Consider the following 20,782-nt stretch of genomic DNA (forward strand, 5'->3'; position numbering starts at 1 on the left):
TGAGAATTAACTGCTTACATAAGAATTCTAAATCCTCCTCCATTCATCTGCTTATTTAGAGAAATATTTACTGAGTGATTATGGGATGCCAGGTGGGCATATTAGGTGCTGGGGTAAATACAATCCTCCTCTAATATGAAACTTATCATTTCACCTATTCCTATAAATAAGAGCCCAGGTTAGTTTTAATTTCCATCGAGATAAACCGTTATGTCTAATTGGGTGAATTTAAAATAAACAACCTCATGAGCTCCAAATGAGTCTATTAAAAATTTAAAGTAGCTGATGTGGAAAAACTCTACAGGTTTGTGGTAAGTCTCTGAAGCTATATCATTCTACTTGGTAATAAGTACTAGTGTAAAGAATCAATGAATTCCCCACAACAGCCAAACTATGGAAGGAGCCCAGATGTCCATCAACAGCAGAATGGATAAGGAGAATGGAATACTACTCTGCCATCAAAAAAAGAGAGAGAAAGAAATCTTCCCATTTGCAATGACATGGATGGAACTAGAGGGTATTATGCTAAGGGAAATAAGCCAATAAGAGAAAGATAATTATCATAAGATCTCACTGATAAGTGGAATTTAAGAAACAAAATAGGATCACGAGGAAAAGAGGAAAAAAATAAGATAAAATAAAAAAGGAAGACAAACCATAAGAGACTCTTAATCATAGGAAACAAACTAAGGATTGCTGGAGGGGAGGGGTGTGGAGTGATGGGGTAACTGGGTGATGGACATTAAGGGGGGGACATTACGTGATGTAATGAGCACTGGGTGTTATATAGGACTGATGAACTACTGACCTCTACATCTGAAACCAATAACACATTATATGTTAATTGAATTTAAATTTCAAAAAAAGAATCAATGAATTCCCAATCAACTATATTTGAGATAAACCTATGGAAGAGTTTAATCCATAAGGCTAGCCTGGTTTCTTCTTGCATTCAGTCTGTTACAGTATCATTGCCCCTCAGCATCTGGATAGCTCCTCTGTACACTCATTAAAGAATGTCAGTGGAAAAGGCAAATAATGTCCTAGTATTATGAAAGCAGGTTTGACCTTGAAGGCCCTTGAAAGGGTCTCACAGACCTCCCCAGACCACACCTTGAGAACCAGTGCCTTAATCTTATCTTCTTTTTACATATAAGGAAGTTAGATCTCACAGAGATTATGTGAGAAACCCAAAATTACATGGCCTGTTAATGACGGGATAGTATCTGGGGCAGTTAGTCTCACTTCTCTTGAGGTAGGTTCTGAATCAGAACCTTGGGAAATAGACCCTAATGACCTATCCTGTTGCTGCAGTTGCAAGGACTGTCACAATAAAGTACCAAAAAGTGTGTTTTAAATAAAGCAGAAGAGGAAAATCAAACAGGTAAATTCTGCAGCAGGCATACTGTGTCAGCATCTGAACTAGGATCTCTATTTGAATGGAAGCACTAAGGCAAATTCTATTGACCTCCACTCCATGCAAGCTGGTATCAAAAAACTGTACAGTAAATATCACAGAAAAATACAGAAAGTAGAATTTCCGCAATATCACCATTTAATCACACAGAGTCTGCTGTGCACTTCATGACATAATGCCAGAAAATACTTCACAAGTACTGGCTGAAAGGGTGATGGATATATTAAGAGAGATCAAATAAATTGACAATCATACGGAACTTCTTAGATAAATGGAGTTGTGAAATGCCGATACTTTTCACTCTCTAACAGGACCTTATCTTGTCTTTTAAATATAAATCAGGTTATCTTCTTGTACCCCTGAAGATGATGTCCTTTGTATCCAACCAAATGATCCAAATCTTCTTTAAATGGATTGTAGCCCTGTTCCTTTAAACAACGCAGTGCCCAGAAAAGCTGGTCCAGTGGAGGAAATTTTTCCCAGGGAACCCACTCCCAACCTAGAAAAGAAAGATACCAAATCAATTAATTTAGCTGGATGGAAACAATATTTAATTTGGCAAGTTAACCTATCTTTAGAAAAAATTAATTAAATTTAAAAATGGCTTGCTACTAATAATAGCATGCTACTAATTATAGTGATGCTATGCATTAGCTCTGCTGTACCAACATAATTTGCATTTAGAATGATCTTAACAGAATGGTGATCATTTAAAACATGCTGTTATTTCAACATGAAGCCAAGTTTATAAGGACCTTGTTATGGTAAAACCCAGATTGAGGACCATTCAATTTTTGCTTAAATATTTGGCTAAACAAAACGCACAGAACTTTATATATGACAGGTTACAACACTACATTAAAATAAACCAGTTACATATACAAAATAAGGTGAATTACAACATTTCTAAACTATCCTCCATCTTTCTAAAAGGTAATGGGAGCCGTGCAGAGAATAAGAAGTATTCTCTGTGTTGTGGTATACTTTAGATAGAAAGACAGTATGGACGGGGCAGATTTTTAAAAAATCATTGAAAGAGGAAAGATTTCACAGCATCTACCAGTTGTGAAATCCATGAAATTCTAGAAAAACATTCTAGAGAACAGTATTTTCTTTGATGATTTCTTTTTTATTTTTATTTATTTACTTTATTTGAGAGAGAGAGAGAGAGAATATAGGTGGGAGGGGTCGAGAGAGAATCTGAAGCTGACTCCAATGCTGAGCACAGAGCCGGATGGGGGCTCCATCTCATCACCTGAGATCAGGACCTGAGCCCAAACCGAGTTGGCTGCTTAACTGACTGCACCACCCAGGCACTCCTTCTTTGATGATTCAAATGTCACTAACATAAAGGGCGCCTTGGTGGCTGGGCTGAGCAACCGACTCTTGGTTTTGGCTCAGGTCATGATCTCAGGGTTGTGCGATCAAGCCCCCAGAATGGACTCCCTGAGCTCAGTATGGCATCTCCTGAAGATTCTTTCCCTCTCTCGCCCTCCCATTCTGTTCCCCCACCTGCTCACATGAAAGTGCACTCTCTCTCTCTCTCAAATAAATTACATCTTTAGATGTAAATAACATGGAAGGACAGATGCTCCTAAAAGGTGAATGAATATATAGAGATTATATTCAGATGTACAGTCCATGTTCAAACTACATTTCCTTATGATCACATGCATATACTTATGTTTAATTAAATGCAGTTACTTCCACTGAGTATTTCTCTCCCTATAAAATACAGGCATGACTTTGGCTCTGAGAAGGCAGGGGACCGAGAATCCGTGAAGTTAGAACAAGTTAAGTTAGAACAAGTCACAGCCCCTGTGAGCACAGACTAAAAGAAATAGGGAAGGAAGGAACGAGGGAGAGAGAGACAGGTGTCACCGAACAATGTCAGGACAGCTGCTGAATTACCAGAGCCTCAAGAGAGCTGTCTGTAAAGTTTATCCTGTCTTGGAGAACATGAAGCATCTGGCTGATCCTCCTAAGTATAATTGGCTGTATGAGGAAAGATGTCCTAACCTGCAACCGGAAGTGGGTGATCCAGATCCAGGATCTAGTGAGCATGGGAGAGAGACCGCATATTTATACTATAAATAAAACCACCTTCACTGAGCCACTGCACCTTGGCTATGGTGCAGCTGGCCATCAGCAAGGGCTCTCAACTGGCAAAACAGTGAAAATAATGTCCATTATATTGTTACTGAGGGACAGAGTTGAATGATTTTCTTCTGGTCAAATCTGCCTTGGAGCTAGTACACTTGGGCCTTATAAAATCATACTGTTTGATTTCAGCTTATTAGCATGTGAGAGGGTCAACCAAATGAAAGGAGACAAACTAAATAAAAAAAAGTTACAGAAATGAAGAAAAAAAATCACAAAGCATGTAAAAAGGAACCAAACCTACCATATTTTAGGAGGAGAAAAACAATACATACAATAGTAGAGTAACAAAACCCCTTATATAGAACTTCATAAAGTAGAATAGTGTTTTAGAAGTTGTTAAAAAGTAGGCCAGTCTAGATACCAGATTTGAGAACCTCATTCCCTCCCTCCCTTCTTCCTTTAACACATTCTGAAAGTACTCTGAATAGGAGCCAGGCAAAGGTGAATGAGCCCAAATTCTGCTCTTTATGTATTCACAGTTCAGTAAAGGGAAAACATTAAGTATGATTTGAAGCTGAACACTTGAATTGAACCTGAGATGCCTTCTGAACATCAGGGGAAGTTAACTAGAAAGAGAGGCCAGCCAGCACTCTGCACCTGGTGGGGGTGGGGGGGGCTCAGCTCCACAAATCTCTGCAAATCCCTGCAAATCCCTGCAGACGCCAGGCAGAATGGGGGCCTGTGAGACACAGGCAGCTGACTGGTGACAGGTCAGAGCTGGTGAGATAGCCAGTCACTCCCGTGTTTTCTCCCCAGGCTTTCTCTACAAATTAACACTTTTCCTGTCTGCTTCTTACCAAGGACACTAAGAATGCAAAACTGAACTATTTCATTGTTTTGTCTCATCGTGTCTCAGGTTTTTTTTTTTGCCTGTAGCAGAGATAAAAATAAGGAAATGGTCATTCCTTCCAAGTTTAGGGTTCTGTTTTAAGACAACAATAATCTGTGCTTATTTACTACCTGAATAAATGACGCCTCAAACGAATTTTTAAAAATTCAGTTACATGAAATATATTCTGCTTCAGTTATATGAAATATACTCTGCGAGTCCTGAAAAAAGTGTTAAGAGTGGAAATTTTGCATATTTACACTTCAACATGATGTTAAAAAGCCAAGTAATCAACTGCTCCTCCCCACAGCTTCAGGATATCAAGACTATTGAGCTTTGTTCCCACTGTTACTGTCCTGGACTCTCCTCTCTCCTAGTCCTCAACTTATCCAGGATAATTAGGGTGTGAGAGCAGAACCTGTAGAGCTCCCCCAGGGAAACTGGTATTTCTCACTTAGGTGTCCTGCTTTCCTCTCTTAAGGCATGAATGAGTTTCGTTGTTACCCTAGGCCAACCGAAGACTTCTGGATACTTTTTGGGTATTTCTATGTGTGTTACTGTGATGTGATTAATATATATCTGGCCTTCCTCCCTGTTTCCTGGCACAGAGTTCCTGAAATCTTTGTCATTTCCTAAGTGATAGGGATGAGAGGGACAACTTTTGTTACCCATAATAAACCCCTTTCAACCATACTTCAGTTTATGCTAATAAGCTGATGGGTTGCTGGAGGTTCCTAGAGAGCTTCCGGATGGGGGCTGGTGACCAGAAAGACTTCCCAGGCACCCACATCCCACCTAAGGTGACAGGAGAGGAGCTGGAGATTGAGTTCATCACCAGCAGACAATGATTTAGTCAATTGCAAAAATAATAATATGCAATAGTCCCATTACATAGGAACCTCCATGAAAACCCTACACAGCAGAATTCAGAGAGCTTCCCAGTTGGTGAACACATCAAGGTGCCAGGGGGGTGTCATGCTCCTTGAGAGGATGGAAGCTCTGCCTCCCTCCCCACACCTACCTGGCCCAGTGCCTCTCTTCCATTTGGCTATTCCTGAGTTGTTTCCTTTGTCATAAACTGGTAATATAAGCAAAATGTTTTCCTGAGTTCAGCAGGTCATTTGAGCAAATTACTCAACCTGAGGAAGAGGTGGTGGGAAGCCCGATGGATAGCCAGGCAGTCCGAAATACAGGAGGCCAGGACGTGCGACTGGCATTTGAGGGGGGCACTGCTGTGGGACCGAGCTCCTTAACTTTGGGGCTCTGAGACTACCTCCAGACATTGTTAAGAATTCGACTGAATTGTAAGACACCCAACTGATGTCTGGAGAAATATTTGGAGTGAGGAGAAAAGCCACACATTTGGTGTTAGAGTGTAGTAAGTTCACTTTGGATGATTTCAAGTCAAAGTCAGACTTTGCTAGTTCACTTTAGATGATTTCAAGTAGTTATCTGTTTTATTTAAAAAAATTGTATATGACTCAACAGACATTTGGGGGGAACATGCCCTTCTGTTCATTCAATCAATTCAATCTGCAGAACACTTCAGGGATGATTTATTCATTCTGGAAAGATCACTTCCTCCAGGCCTCTGCACATATCCCCCTTCTCAGAGCCCTTCCTGATCACCCTATCTGAGGCAGCACCCAGGTGTCCCTATCCTTCCTTGGTTTTATTTTTATCCTTATTCCTTATAATTACATGGTAAAATACCCGTCAATTTGTTGCTATCCCTCCCGCTCAATAAAATGTCAAGCCTGAGAGGGCAGGGACTTTGTTCCGCCCACCACTGCACTTTCTGTGCCTAAAACAGGAATGGGCACATAGTACCCAGGAACTAATTATTGAATGAAAAGATTCTTCCATATTAGAGAATCAATTAAATGTTTACAGGGTAGGTTCAGGACACAGACCACTGGGGGTCAGGTTTCATATGGCAAATAATATATGTGATGTTTGATATTTTACTCTTTGTCATGGAGTTTTATGAAATTTGAAGAGACATGATACAGGCAAAGCCCTCAAAACAATGCCTAGCACACAGTAAATAATACCACTTGTTACAGCTTTCGGAGCACTCGACCCAACACGGAGGAGAACTGTTTTGTCCAGTTAGTCCCTCCCTGTACAAGGAAATTTATACCCTTCTACAGGGGAGAACACTGACAATGGCACTTTACATCTTTTCCTTAAAATCAGTTTGAAGTAAAATCAAACACTAACAATAAAACTAAGATTTACTGAGTTCTTAGGGTGTTCCCTTGGTTCCTTAAGCATATTGATTCATTTTATCCTTATCTTTATTACAACCCATCTGAGGTGGTTACTCTCATCACAGAGGAGCAAAGAAGCCCAGAGACTTGAAATAACTTGCCTAAGGTTGCAAATTTCTCAGTGGAAAAACCAGGATGCAAGTCAAGTAGTATGGCTAGGGAGCCCATTTTCTTTCCTGCTGTGTCCTTATGTTCTCAGGATTTAAGTATATTTACATTTCTATATGAAGAGACTCTAATTCTCTTCCCATGGCAACATATTGTAATACCCAGATGATAATGCTTTTCTAAGATGATGCATGATTATATATAATTCTCTTACTTTCATTTTTTTCAGGCTCTGCGTTCTTTGGTTCTGGGTCATGAGTCATATCCACCTCTCCTTTCATTAGTATGGTCACATAATGGTAATTTTCTTTCTCAATAAAGGTATTCACAACTGAGGCAAAGCGAACATTTTTCAGGTGAAGAGCTGCTTCTTCCCAGGTTTCCCTCTGAGCACATTCTTCCCACGTTTCACTAGAAAACAGAAGCGCGACGCTGTATTCAATTCTGTTTATGTGATTTATTTTTCTGCCATGAACCTTAGCTAGGAATTTCTAGTTTAAAGCAAAAAGAACTGTAATTGGCTCATGTTTAAAATAATCAACAACCCTGCCTTTTACATTCTCTTCATCTGAAGTATAAGGAATCTTGAAGTTATCTGAAGACAAAAAGGACTTCATATTGAGCAAAATAATAAATGACCCTTTAGCCAATTCAGCACTACTTCACATGCCTGGAAGCTGTATGCAATCAGGAAACTGTTTAGTATATCAGTTAAGAGCACAGGCTGGGATCCCCGGGTAGCTCAGTCAGTTAAGCATTTGCCTTAGGCTCAGGTCATGATACCAGGATCCTGGGATCGAGTCCCACATCATCAGGGTCCTTGCTCAGTGGGGTGCTTGCTTCCCCCTCGGCCTGCAGCTCCCCCTGCTTGTGCTCCCTCTCTCTCTCTCTGACAAATAAATAAAATCTTTAAAAAAGAAAGAAAAAAGCACAGTCTTTGGAGTCAGCTAGACCTAGGTTTGATTCCAAAGTCCATTACTTTCTACCTTGCACAAATAAAGAGATAATGCCACTCTCTCACCGAGTTGTTGTAAGTATATCAGGACGTGGATGATGACTTTTTTTGCAGTCTCAGAATTTTTGATAAAGCCTCAAAATTGAGGACAATAGGCAATAAGCACCTTTAAATTCTAAAGAGTATGGCAAAAGAGCAAACAAATGACATCTAAACTCAAAGGTATCCAAAGGCCTGAGTAGTTTTTTGACCTCACCCCACCCAGTCTACATAATAAGAAGGATAGGAGATTTGGGGGAAGGAGCAAAGTTACGAATTTTCAAGCATCGTAGCAATGTTCCCCTTCCTCCTGATGAGGGGACAACTCTGCCCCAAGGCCAAGTGAGAGGTGCTCTAAGAAAACTGGTCACAGAGATTGGGTGTGACTTTCAAGGAGATACTGGTGTGTTACTCCTCTGCTAAAGACATGTGGAACTGTGGAAACTCAAATGTTGTGCATCAGATTAGAGGCAGTAGAAAGTTAAGAGGTCTGGGTAAGTCTAAAATGTGTTCCTTGGTGTTTAGGGTTGCATGTGAAGACAGAGGCTGAGGTTTCATCCCACTTTAAGAATCTGGAAAGGAGGAGACTGGCTGGAGAAGCCCATGAGGAATGAGCAAGGAAAAAGAGTGACAGTGAAGGCATTATTTTCCACTGTGAATTTCCTCTGGGCCCAACAGATGCCACAAGAGACTACTGGGGACCCCAACATAAAGAAAATGCAAGACAATGTGCTAAGCAAGAGTTAAATCGGTCACCTATGTCAGAGAACTGTGCAGTATAGACATCCTTATAGGACTTCCAAACAACCCACAAATATATACTGAGAAAGAGAGCACACCTATGAATACTGAATCCAGAGGGTACCCATGGGTAGATCACAGCAGCATTAGTCATGTAAAAAGTCTGGCCCCCTCCCTCCCTCCCCAACAGCCTGGAGAAGAAAGGAAACCAGAAACAGTGAGAAGAGGAGGAGGCCCACCTCCTTTCTCCTTTTCCCCACTACTTGGGAGAGACAAATGCTTGAAAGTGGATCATAATTGACTGAAGGGCGATTTATTTTTACAATCACACCTAAGGAAAACAATCGAATTTGCAGGAAACGTCTTAGAGCACCAGAGAAGGGAAAGACAAATCATGTTTAAAGACAATGGTCAGAGAAAATAAAGCCATTTTCTATTTGTTTCCCATCAAACTTAGGCCAGTGTACCAGTCATATAAAGATAAGAGAAAGCATACATGTGAAGAGCTTAGCATAATATCTAGCACTTAGTAAAAAGCTCATTAAAGTTCAATTCTGGCAATTATCATTGGATATCTGAGTAAAGATTCTAATACTTTATTGTGTTATTATTAATCTATCTTTAGCCATTGTTCCAGTAATTATATATTCTAATTAGTGCTTTGTTTGTGACCTAATGCTTACCAACAATTGACAAAGCTCAATACAGTGTGTGTGAAATTTTATTAGTTATTAACTGATGGCTTATCTTACATGAAAATGATTTATTGTCGCCTTTTAAAATCCTGAAGACCATTTCAAAAATTCCATATGCTATGAGATAAGAATTCCATGTTTCATAAAAGACAAAGTCTGATTAAAGGGAACTAGGATCAAGCCTCTACTTCTAACCAGCAGTTTACAACAAATAGGTAGTTTAGTAGAATATAGTCAGAATGTATGAAATTCTCCGTATCACCCAAATTTTCAACATAGCATGGAAAAGGAAGGGTGGGGGGCAGATTACTGTTGGATTTGGAGACTTAAGAAATTTATCAATGCCAAAGTACGTGTAATATGTCTTCTTCCTTTGATCTCGATTGGTACAAAACAATAAAAAGACATTTTCAAGACAATTGGGGGAAAACGGTATAGACTGAGTATCACAGGTTATTAAAGGATTATCTTAATGTGTTAAAATAGTATTCTGTTAAGGTGGAAAAACACATTTACATCTGTTAAAAAGCCTATCACAGATACATACTTAAGGATTTTGGGTGGTATAATAAATGTCTGAGTTTTCCTTTAGAAGAGTGCAGAAAACAAGGGATGTGTGTGTCCGTTGAGAGGGAGCCACAGAGATGAAACAAGAACAAGCTCTGAGTAACAGGTAAATGAGGACTCACCAGCTATGTGCTCTACTTTTATGCATGTTTCGAACTTCGACACTAATGGAAAAACAAGCTCTGGCTCTGAACGCTTTAGATGGTGTTTATCTGCTGTTGACTTTAAGCCCGTTCTCACTTCAGAACCCACCTTTCAGCACAACCACTGGCTTTCTGCACCCTTGGGTAGACCTGACCCTTACCTGCCCAACTTCCTTTGTTGGTTGGATCCATCATCATACCACAGAATGCCAAAGCAGAGAGAGACATTAAAGAGTACTTTGTTCCAACTTTCTGACTGTAAAGATGAAGACACTGAGTCCCACAGAGTTCGAGTACCCCATCTGCTTGGTCAGGGTGCAAATAAATCTGCTGAGGCAGGAAAGAGATCGTTCATGCACGGAAGTTTAAAGCACAGCCAAACCGTGCAAATGCCTTCACTGGCAAAACTAGACTGCTCGAGGTTTAGAAAGACCCACTTTGCGTCCCTTAAGTGCATGCACTAAAACAACACACACACCAGCCCGTGACCAAGAGGACGCCTGCCGAAAGGGACAACACCGGCGGGACTCACACCTAAGGCAGGACCCTCCCATCCTTCCCTAGCTCAGTGCCTATTCCCAGAGCGCACCTGGGGTGGGCGGGGCTTATTAGCCCAGGGAAGGAGCCGAGAAGCGCGCGAGATGACGCAGCGTCAGCGCACACGCAAAGACGCACGAACGCACGCAAGGAGGGAGTTCATTCTCCCGCTGCACCTTGGGATTTTCTAAGGCGATCCCTGTGACTGCTCACCCGAACTCCAGATGACCCCCAGGAAGTTGAAAACTGCCGGCTCCAACTGACCCTTTCCTCTTGCCCAGGAGGACACAACCAGGATGCCCGCTGCTAGTTATCACTACTCCTATCCCGATTCCAGGGCGCCGCTGGGGAGGCTCCGGGCAGGCGGTCATAGCGCGGGAGGACCCGGCAGAGGCCAGGGGAAGTGACGTTTGCCCCGCCTCCTGGGCCGCCCGCGGTTTCTCCCTGTGCCTGCGCTGGCTCAAAAATGAAAGTCTGAGTGGAGGGTATTACCTTTGTGCTCTCTCAGTTTATGAAGCTAATGATTCCTCCCCTAAGGATTGCCTGTCAAGGCTTTGTTTTACGTAATGCCACTTAACTGTTGCACTTTCAACATTTGCTATCCATATCTGATAAGGGAAACCAAGAGGAAAAAATTAAATTTCCTTACTACTTACAGCCCATTGTTAAGTCCTTAAACAGGCAGAGTGACATTCCGCTGGGAACTCAGCTTCTCCGTTGTTAAGACTTGGCTAAAGGCAAGAGGCAATCAACCTGAGGATTCCACCCCCACCTCCTGCCCCAGGATCCTGTAAGTCTTCTTTAACATACAAAAAACTTTTTGCAAATTTCCTATATTTCTATACCCCTAGATGTATGTTGGTAATCATCTCCACGCATGTGGCCCACTGATATACTTCTGAGGGGGTCTCAGGACTGACTGAGTTTTTACTAAACGGTAATAAATGACCTTTCCCGAACAACAGCCCGTCAGGATCATGGGAACCTTGTTTCCAAAATACCTTGGAAGCTTGTGCTGTCCCTAACCTCCCCCCAGTTTGAAAGTACATAATCAGTCACACATCACCACCTCAGGGCAGCCCTTTATGTCCACTGGTCCTGTCTTCCTGCTTTAATAAAACCACCAAAGTCATCTCAAGAATTCTTTCCAGAGCATTTGCCCCGAACCCCAACAATTTCTACATCAATATCTACTCTCAGATTATCCAAATCGTGCATTTACCAGCTGTCCGCCTTTATAAACCTCTGCGCCTTGCATATCCTATTTCTTTTTTTATTTGGATGAGCTTCTCCACCACCATATAAATTCATTCTATCTATAGCTCAAGTCAGCATGGTTATTAGGGCAAGGATAAATGGTATAGAAACAACCTGGTATAAATTATTGAAAGTATTAACACAACATGGAAAAAAATTAAAGACAATGAATTGTGCTGGGAGAAGCTAGTTTGGGGGGAAGGAAAGAACTTGTCCCAGTTGTTTGCACATCATGCACCCACCAAAATAATCCCAGCTGAATTAGAGTTGTGATGAAAATGAACTAAAAAAGAACAAATGACTAGTCTCTGGTTGGGGAGGATTTACTTTTTTCATTAATATAAATCAGGTTTTACTTCTACTCAACTAATGCACATATAATTTTAAAACTCAAATGGTAGAAAAACAAGTAAGAATGAGTAGGGATGACTTTACCCACTAGTCCTGGTTTCCATTCACTTTTAGCTCTTTGAACTATTATTCCTGATACTTGCCTACATATTTCAAGTAATTTGTTTCTTCTTCATGTTTTGGTAAATGACTACACATTTGTACAGCATCTTTTCTTCCACCTAGAAATACACCCTTTAATATGTTATGCACCACAAAGATATTCTATAATATTTTCTCAAATAAAAATTGGCAACATATAGACAGGATAATGTATCGTAACTGAATGGAGTTATTCTCAGAAATACAAGGTGAGGTTAATATTTGAAAAATCAATCCTTGAATATACTACATTAAAAGAGAGAAAAAAGAAACACATTTAATCATTTTTTAAAAGAGTTTATTTATTTGAGAGGGTGGGAGAGAGAAATAGAGAGAGTAAGCAAGAGCACAAGAGCCTGGGGAGGGAGAAGCAGAGTCCCCACCAAGCAGGGAGACTGATGTGGGACTCAATCCCAGGATGCTGGGATCATGACCTACCTAAGCAGAAGGCAACCCACTGAGCCACGCGGTGTCCCAACTCATATAATCATCTAAACAGATGCAGAAAAGAACCTGAGAAAATTCAGCAATTATTAATGATTTTAAAAAGAATTAAGCAAACTAGGATTAAAGGGAATTTTAACAACCTTATATATGGCATTTAAAAGATTTACAACTAACATCTTATTTAACGGTTGTTATGGACTAAGTCATGCTCCCCTGCCCCAAATTCGTATGTTGAAGTCTTAACCCCCAATACCTCAAAATACGACTATATTTAGAGAATAGGGCCTTTAAAGAAGTAATTAAGTTAAATGAGGTCAATAGGGTGAATCCTAATCTAGTATAACTGGTATCCTTAAAGAAGAGATGAAGTTAGACGCAGACAGAGGAAAATCCACGTGAAAACACAGGGAGAAGACAGACATCTGCAAGCTAAGGAGAAAGCCCTCAGAAAAAGCCAGTCCCACTGATACCTTGATCTTAGACTTCTAGATTCCAGACCTGTGTGAAAATAAATGTTATTTAAGCCAGTTAGTCTGTGGTACTTCCTTATGGCAGCCCTAGCAGACTAATACAATGGTGAAAGACTAAGATTTGAGAGAAGCAAGGATATCACTTTAAGTCATCACATTGCTGGAGGTTCTAGTTAGTGCAACCAATAAAATCAATAAATAATAAAAGATAGTTAAATTGAAAAGGAAGGAGTAACTGTCTTTAATCACAGACAATCCTAAGGAATCCACAAAAAAGCTACGAAAACGAATACATGAGTTTATCAAGTTCAAAGGATTAAGGTCAATACACAAAATCAATTATATTTCCATATACAGCTAGTCTCCCAATTTATGATGGTTCTTTTTATAGTTTTTTGACTTTATGATAGTGTGAAAACAGAAACCATAATTTGAATTTTGAATTTTTATGTTTTCCCAGGGTAGTGATATGCAGCGTGGCACTCTCTTATGATGCTGGCCAGCTACAGTGGGATTCAGCTCCCAGTATGTATACAATCATTCTGCTTTTCACTTCCAGTACAGTACTCAATAAGTTACGTGAGATCTTCAGTGCTTTATTATAAAGTAAGTAATAGTAAAAAATACTTAATAAATTCAGAAACTGAATTTTAAAAACAATATCATGGAAAATATAAAATATTAAGGGATACCTTTAGCAAAAGATGTGCAAAACCTGTACACTGAAAACTATGAAAAGTTATTGAGGGAAATTAACTGAAAGGAGAGAAATACCACCATGATCGATCAAAAGACTACATGTGGTTAAACAGTCAAATCTCTTCAAATTGACATATGTGGATTTTGATATCCCAGCCAAAATTTCAGAAGGCCTTTTTATCCCCCAGTAGAAACTGACAGACCAATTTAAAAATTTATATAGAAATGCAAAAAGGTCTAGAATAAGCAAAACAATTTTTAAAATGGAAAAACTTGGAAAATTCATAACCTGATTTTAAGACCCAGGATAATGCCACGCTAATCAAGAGAGTGGTATGTGTGCATGCATGTGTGTATGCGTGCCTGTGTGTATGTATGCACATATGCACGCATGTGTGTGCATGTATGTATTTATTTATTTTAGAGAGAGAGAGACTCCTAAGCTGCGTTCATGCCCAGCATGGAGCCTGACATAGGACTTGATCCCAGGACCCTGAGATCATGACCTGAGCTGAAACCAAGAGTCAGATGCCTAGCCAGCTGAGCCACCCAGGCACCTGGAGAGTGTGGTGTTTATTAAAGCATAGACACATAAATCAATGGAGCAGAATGGAGAAGCCAGAAATAGACGTTTTTTTTTAAATCTTTTTTTTTTTAAAAAGATTTTATTTATTTATTTGACAGAGAGAGATCACAAGTAGACAGAGAGGCAGGCAGAGAGAGAGGGGGAAGCAGGCTCCCCGCTGAGCAGAGAGCCTGATATGGGGCTCGATCCCAGGACCCTGGGATCATGACCTGAGCCAAAGGCAGTGGCTTAACCTACGGAGCCACCCAGGCACCCCAGAAAATGGACTTTTTTAACAGATGGTATTAGAACGACAAAAACAAAAGATCATTTATACTTGGTGCCACATATAACAGTTCATTCAAAATGGACTGTACCTAAATAAAACCACCTAAAAGTATAAATTTTCTATAAGAAAACATAAGAGAATATCTTTGTTATCTGGGTTAGGCATAGGTTTCCTAGCTAGGACACCAAAGGCATGATCTGTTGAAAGCAATTGATAATTTGGTCTTCATCAAAACTTAAAACTTATTCTGTTTGAGAGACACAATTAAGGATGGATTGTATTTCATCCCTCCCCAAATTTATATGTTGAAGTGCTCTTCCCACATATATTTGATTATGGGGACTTGGAGGTAAGTGGACTTAGATGAGGTCATAAAGGTGGGATCCTCATGATGAGATTAGTGCCTTTACAAGAGACCAGAGAGCTTGATCTCTCCTTTCCTAACATGTGAGGACATAAGAAGGTGGGACACCAGAAAGAGGGCTCTCACAAGGAATCGAATCTGCTGGTACTTTGATCTTGGACTTCCTAGCCTCCAGAACTGTGAGAAACAAATGTCTGTTGCTTAGGCTGCCCAGTCTATGACATTTTATTATAGAAGCCTGAGCTAACAAAGATATAAACTATTTTTCAAAATGAAGACAAGCTACAGACTTAGGAGAAAAATGTGCAACACACATTTTTGATAAAGGACTGGACTCTAGAATATGTAAGGAGTCCTCAAAATCCAACAATAAAGCTAACAACCCAATAAATACATGGGCAAAATTATTGGACTGAGATTTCATCAAAAAGAGATATGGGTGGCAAATAAACACATGCAAATATGTTCAACACGATGAGTTTCTAAAAATTTAAAACTACATTGAGGTAACTGTATACATCTTTTAGAATGAATAAGTTTTAGTGTTTTATTTTGTTTGTTTGTTTGTTTTTAACCACAAAGACTGGTAATACCAAATGCTGAAGTCCAGTTAGAACTCTCACACAAATCTCTTATTGGGATGCCTGGGTGGCTCCATCAGTTAAGTGTCTGCCTTTGGCTTAGGTCATGATCTTAGGGTTCTGGGATCAAGTTCCGCATCAGGTTCCTCGTTCAGCTGGGAGTCTGCTTGTCCCACTGCCTGCTGCTCCTGCTGCTTGTGTGCGCACTTGCTTGCTCTCTTTCTATCTGACAAATCATAAATAAATAAAATCTTAAAAAAAATCTCTTGTCAAATAAATTAAGAATTTTTTTAAAAAGTTCATAAAATCAGAACTCTCACACATTGCTCGTGGGAATGCAAAATGGTACAGCCACTTTGGAAAGCAATTTACTGTTTCATATAATGTTAGGCATCGGTTTATCATACGATTCAGTAATCCCATTCTTAGATATTTACCTAAAAGAAATGAAAACTTACGTTCTCTTCAGGACCTGTATGTAAATATTTCAGTGGCTTTATTCATAATAATCAAAAACTACAAATAACTCAAATGTTCTTCAAGTGGTGAAGAGATAAGTCAACTGTAGTACATTCATACAGTGTAAATTCAGACAATAGAAAATTACTTAGCAATATAAAGGCACAAACTTTGATACATTTAACATTGATAAACTTACATCATACTAAGTGAAAGTATCAGATATAAAAAACTACCATATGTATGATTCCATCTCTATGCCATGCTGTTACAGGCAAAACTATAGACATAACAAAAAGGTCAGTTTTGCCTGGAGCTGAGCATGCGAGGAGTTTGACTAAAAGGGCATGAAAGATATGGATAAAGGAACTGTGTTTTATCTGGATTGTGGCAGTGATAACGTAGCTATGTGTTTTTCAAAATGCAGAATTATACACTAAAATGGGTGAAATTTACTATACGTATATTATACCTCAATAATCTGACTTAAAAAAAAAAATAGCCAAGAAAGAAAAATGCAATGTGGAGTTGCAGAAAGAAAAACTCGAGTTGGCAGTTACGCAGCGGAGAGTTCTAAGGCTGCCCAGAGCTAAACTGCCCTATTTTACCGATGTTAAAATTTGTCATTCTTGTGTGTGGAGTTGTTCTCTGGAGATTATAGTGTTTCCTGGGAGCTAGCCTTAGGCTGTAGCCTGAGCTGGGGCGGGGAGGTGGGGGAAGGGAAGGGAGGACCGGACAGCATGTTCAAGGTCACAGACGTCCTGTTAAGGAGTAGGCTACTCCTTACACACAGTAGGAAGTCAGGGTCTAAAGGGAGTGGTGGGTAAGGACATCCTGTGACATTTAGGGGTCACATTTAGTAGCCAGTTTAAAGTTTTCTTTTATTGGGTTTATAATTCCATTTTACTGTCTGGACGCCTTCAATAAAGTCTGTTTACATGTTATAGCTTGGTCTTTCCTATGCTTTGTAGGGCTGTGTAAAGATGTGAAAATAGAATAGCATCAGGCCAGAGAAGCACTGAGGTCAGGGAGAATGTCTTTGATCTCAGCGTTCTGGGGACTTGGAGCAGTGACTGACATGTAAGTGCCCTATAGATGAACAGTTGAACAGAAGCTTCTCTCCTTATTATTGAAGTGGAGAACAAAGGCAAAATTAAAAAAGAAAAAATTAAACTTCCTTAAACTTACAGTCCATTGACAAGTATTTGGGACAGGCAGTGTGACCTTCCTCCAGGCACTCAACTGCCTCAATGTTCATCCTTTGCTAAAGGCAAAAGGCAAGCTTAGCTTGACATTAGCCTGACTTCCAGGATTCTATAAGTCTACTTTAATATATGAAGATCCCTTTGGAAACTCCCTTTATCTCTACCCATTCTACCTACTGCAAGATATATGTTAGCAATTATCCTCCAAGCATATGTCCCACTGATAAACATCTGAAGAATCTCACGACTAAGGTTTTACAGGACAGTAGTAAATGACCTTCTCCTAACAACAGCTAGGCTCTCAAGGTCCTGGATGCCTTTCTTCCAAATTCCTTAGAGACTTACATCATCCCTAACCTTCTCCCAACTTGAAAGTGTGTAATCAGTCACGCACAACCCCAGGGCGTCTCTTACTGCCCATGGATTCTGTCCCTGAGCTTTAATAGAACCACCCCTTTTGCACAAAAAACATCTCAAGAAATCCTTCTTGACAGTTCGTTCCCGAACCCCAGCGTTTCACGTCAATTATCAGTGTAACAAAATAGTTTCGTTGTATTTAAGCAAACTAGAAAACAATTTTTTCCTAGAATATTTATGCATATGGAAAAAGGTGGCGTGATTCACACGAAATACAAATAGTGATGAAGGAAAAAAGACACCAAGCTGATGTTTATGAATCATACAAGAGAAGTGTAAATCAGCCCACTTAGTTGCCACTCTATTCTAGAGAATCCACACAATTCCCTTTTGCAGGGTTCCCAACTAGTTGACCAAGGTATACCAGCAGTTAGTCCTTCCAGCCTGTCCTGTGTTTGATGTTCAAAGGTGTATATAACTCATGTACCCTCCTTATGGTTTTACACAGCATGGTATTGTATGCATTAAGGCAGAATTTAAATTTAACAAATTTAACTCACATCACAACTCAGGTGCACAGAAATAATGACCTACTTTCCCTCCCTCCCTCCCTCCCTCCCTTCCTTCCCTCCTTTCATTTTTCTCCCCAAACTCTTTGTCACTAGTTTGCATATGGGTCTGTAGAGAATTCATTAAATATTCAATCTGGTTCAAAACAGTCCAGTCTAATAATTTAGTCAGGACCCTTAAGTCACATTCAGTCTATCTTTGTTTAAACAGCTGGCCTTTCAGTCACCTTTTTCCCTGTTATTTTTACTGAAGACATCCAGATATATGAAGCTGGGTATGGCTTGGACATTTTGTAACACTTTTGGAAGATAGTTTCCTTGAATCCATGTGGACTTAACATGTGCCTTGGAATCAGGCAGATAAGAAATCTGGAGTCCTCACATAAAAACCAAGGGTGGCTGAGAGCCCACCTGTCTGACTATACCATGTTACCAAGTGTGTTCTGGTTCAGGAGCTTCTTCAAGGCAACTTTCCCTCAGAGCCTCAAGGTGGAAGTGTGACAAGACTGGGGCAGGACAAATCTTCTGCCTTCAGTATTGCTCCTAGTGGAGCAGAGATGCCAAGTTCATTTCATATTTTCATAGGTAGGAGAGATATGACTCTTTTTGTACATCTAGAGTTGAATTCTGTTATTAACCTGATTACATCAACTGCCAGAAAATTAACCTCTGGTAAATTAAGAGCTATCTCCCTCCCTCCTCCTTAGATCCAGGAGATAATTGCAGTGACAGATGAGCGTGGAACAGCTAGTCTTTGGTATTGTTAGATAACTAAGCTGACATTTATTGTCAAATTCCTCTTCCCATATGCTTTGTGTCATTGTTCCTTACAGGTCTATCCTTACATGTTTCCATCTGCCATCTCTCCATGCTTGTCTACATAGCTGTCAATGGTTCTGGAAGTCCTTGCAGGCTTCCCCAGCTTTGGTGGGATGGGTACAATCCTGGGAATATGTTTTAGCTCCATCTGCAAAGGTACACCTGACTGTCAGAAGTTTCCACTTCTTCTGTGCCACCAGTGTGATCTGGGGATTTTGTGTCTTCTTCTAGTATCTCTTGTTTAGATCCCCCAAACTCTTTGGGAGTGGAATTACCTTTCATCCGGGACACAGTGGCATTGGAAAGTATAAAACACAGGGGCCCTCCTCAAGAAACCACCAGAGTGTCTTACTTTCTCCCAATTTCCTCTCTCCATATTCTCTAGGAGAGAGGAAATTCCAGTTCTAATTCTGAGGCATAAACTTTCCTTGAGTCCTTCTTCGTTCTGGCTTTTGAAACTTGAAGTTCAGTCTTTTGCAGTTCTCAACCCTCGCATTTACACCTCAGAACCTGTCCCCTGATGGTCTGCAGCATCATTCTTTCCTTTAGGTAGTGAATGGAGTGAAAAGTAAAAGGTTAATGATCATGATAAGATGATATGAATCTTAGTTATTTTCTCAAATTCTCCTCTTGCCATATGGAACCAATTCTTGCCATACAGAACCAGTTCAGATGTTGTGCTGGAGCAATCAAGGAAAAGCTATTGACTCTGGGCAAGTTATTTACTGTTTCCAAACCTCCGTTTTCCCTTCTGTAAAATACAGGACTGTGAGGATTACTAAGATGTGTTTCTCTCTGTCTTTTGCTACTGTCATTCTAGGGGTGGCCTAGATAAGTGTTCCTACTATTACTTCTGAGGCTTTAAGAGAACTAAGAGAAATCTTGTGTAAACATTGTATGTCCTCTTCCTTCACCGTTATACTCTGTATAAATCTGGTAACTGTTTCTTTCTTTGGCACAGATTGGATGGGTGAAATGGAATAAGTTGAAAACCAGAGAATCTGAAAATGTCTCATGACAAAATAAAGGATAGAAAAAAAATATGTAATTATCTGGCATCAAAAACTAAGTGTTCAGTAAATCACTGTTATTCACTCAGCCATCAGTAGAAGTTCAGGGTAAGCAGATATATTGGAAGTTGTTTCTGCAGCACTTGGTAATTCTATTAATTCTATAGTTAACAATAGGACGATTTATTATTTTTTGAGAATTTCAAGCGTTTCATTTCTCTGTAACAAAATTTAGCAAGAGGGGCGCCTGGGTGGCTCAGTGGGTTAAGCCTCTGCCTTCAGCTCAGGTCATAATCCTGGTGTCCTGGGATCGAGCCCCACATCAGACTCTCTGCTCCACAGGGAGCCTGTTTCCCCCTCTCTCTTTCCTGCCTCTCTGTGTACTTGTGATCTCTATCCATCAAATAAATAAATAAAATCTCTAAAAAAAATTTAGCAAGAATAATTTGAACTACATTTTAAACTTGCCTCCTTCTTTTTGTATGACTTACAATACAACCCAAACATCTTTTCTGTACCTTAGTGAATTGTCATACTTGTTTCTAAGTTTGAATCAGTCTCCATCATTTTATTCATTGCATTTTCAATGTCATTCATGAAAGCCACTTCTTTCACCTGTGTTGGTAAGTCTGCACCCACCAACTGGCTACATATTTAGTCTCTTGAATCTAGATGGTGTTAACACTGATAGGCACTGCTAACATTTCCAAGTCAGCTTTTTCCTCTAAAATT

General features: G+C 40.0%; 2 protein-coding genes across 3 annotated transcripts in view; one reads left to right on the forward strand and one right to left on the reverse strand.

Moving 5' to 3' along the window:
• Nucleotides 1–1,537: 1,537 nt before the first annotated feature.
• On the reverse strand, nt 1,538–10,838 carry NUDT15 (nudix hydrolase 15). The gene is made up of 3 exons (XM_044249734.1): nt 10,681–10,838; nt 7,005–7,201; nt 1,538–1,916 (listed from the first exon to the last, which is right to left on the reverse strand). The coding sequence occupies exons 1-3, from the start codon at nt 10,836–10,838 to the stop codon at nt 1,756–1,758; spliced, it is 516 nt and encodes a 171-aa protein (XP_044105669.1). The 3' UTR covers nt 1,538–1,755.
• A 2,769-nt stretch (nt 10,839–13,607) lies between these two features.
• The window catches only part of SUCLA2 (succinate-CoA ligase ADP-forming subunit beta), a 54,268-nt gene continuing 47,093 nt past the window's right edge, over nt 13,608–20,782 (forward strand). The window contains exon 1 of one of the 2 annotated variants that reach the window (XM_044249730.1): nt 13,608–13,739. In XM_044249730.1, coding sequence (XP_044105665.1) covers nt 13,623–13,739 — 117 coding nt within the window. In that variant the 5' untranslated portion in view covers nt 13,608–13,622. The remainder of the gene's footprint in view (nt 13,740–20,782) is intronic. The other variant, XM_044249732.1, reaches the window with a different exon arrangement.

The sequence above is a fragment of the Neovison vison genome, chromosome 5 (genome assembly GCF_020171115.1).
Source record: "Neovison vison isolate M4711 chromosome 5, ASM_NN_V1, whole genome shotgun sequence".
Taxonomy (NCBI): Eukaryota; Metazoa; Chordata; class Mammalia; order Carnivora; family Mustelidae; genus Neogale; species Neogale vison.

Bases quoted from the DNA above. Each gene is read 5' to 3' on its own strand.
- NUDT15 (XM_044249734.1), bottom strand. From the start codon at position 10,838: ATGACCGCCTGCCCGGAGCCTCCCCAGCGGCGCCCTGGAATCGGGATA. The intron at 7,202-10,680 runs GTGAGCAGTCAC...TCTGTTTTCTAG, and splicing joins GGGGGTCATCTGGAGTTCGG to TGAAACGTGGGAAGAATGTG. The intron at 1,917-7,004 runs GTAAGAGAATTA...TTTCTTTTCTAG, and splicing joins AGAGCCTGAAAAAAATGAAA to GTTGGGAGTGGGTTCCCTGG.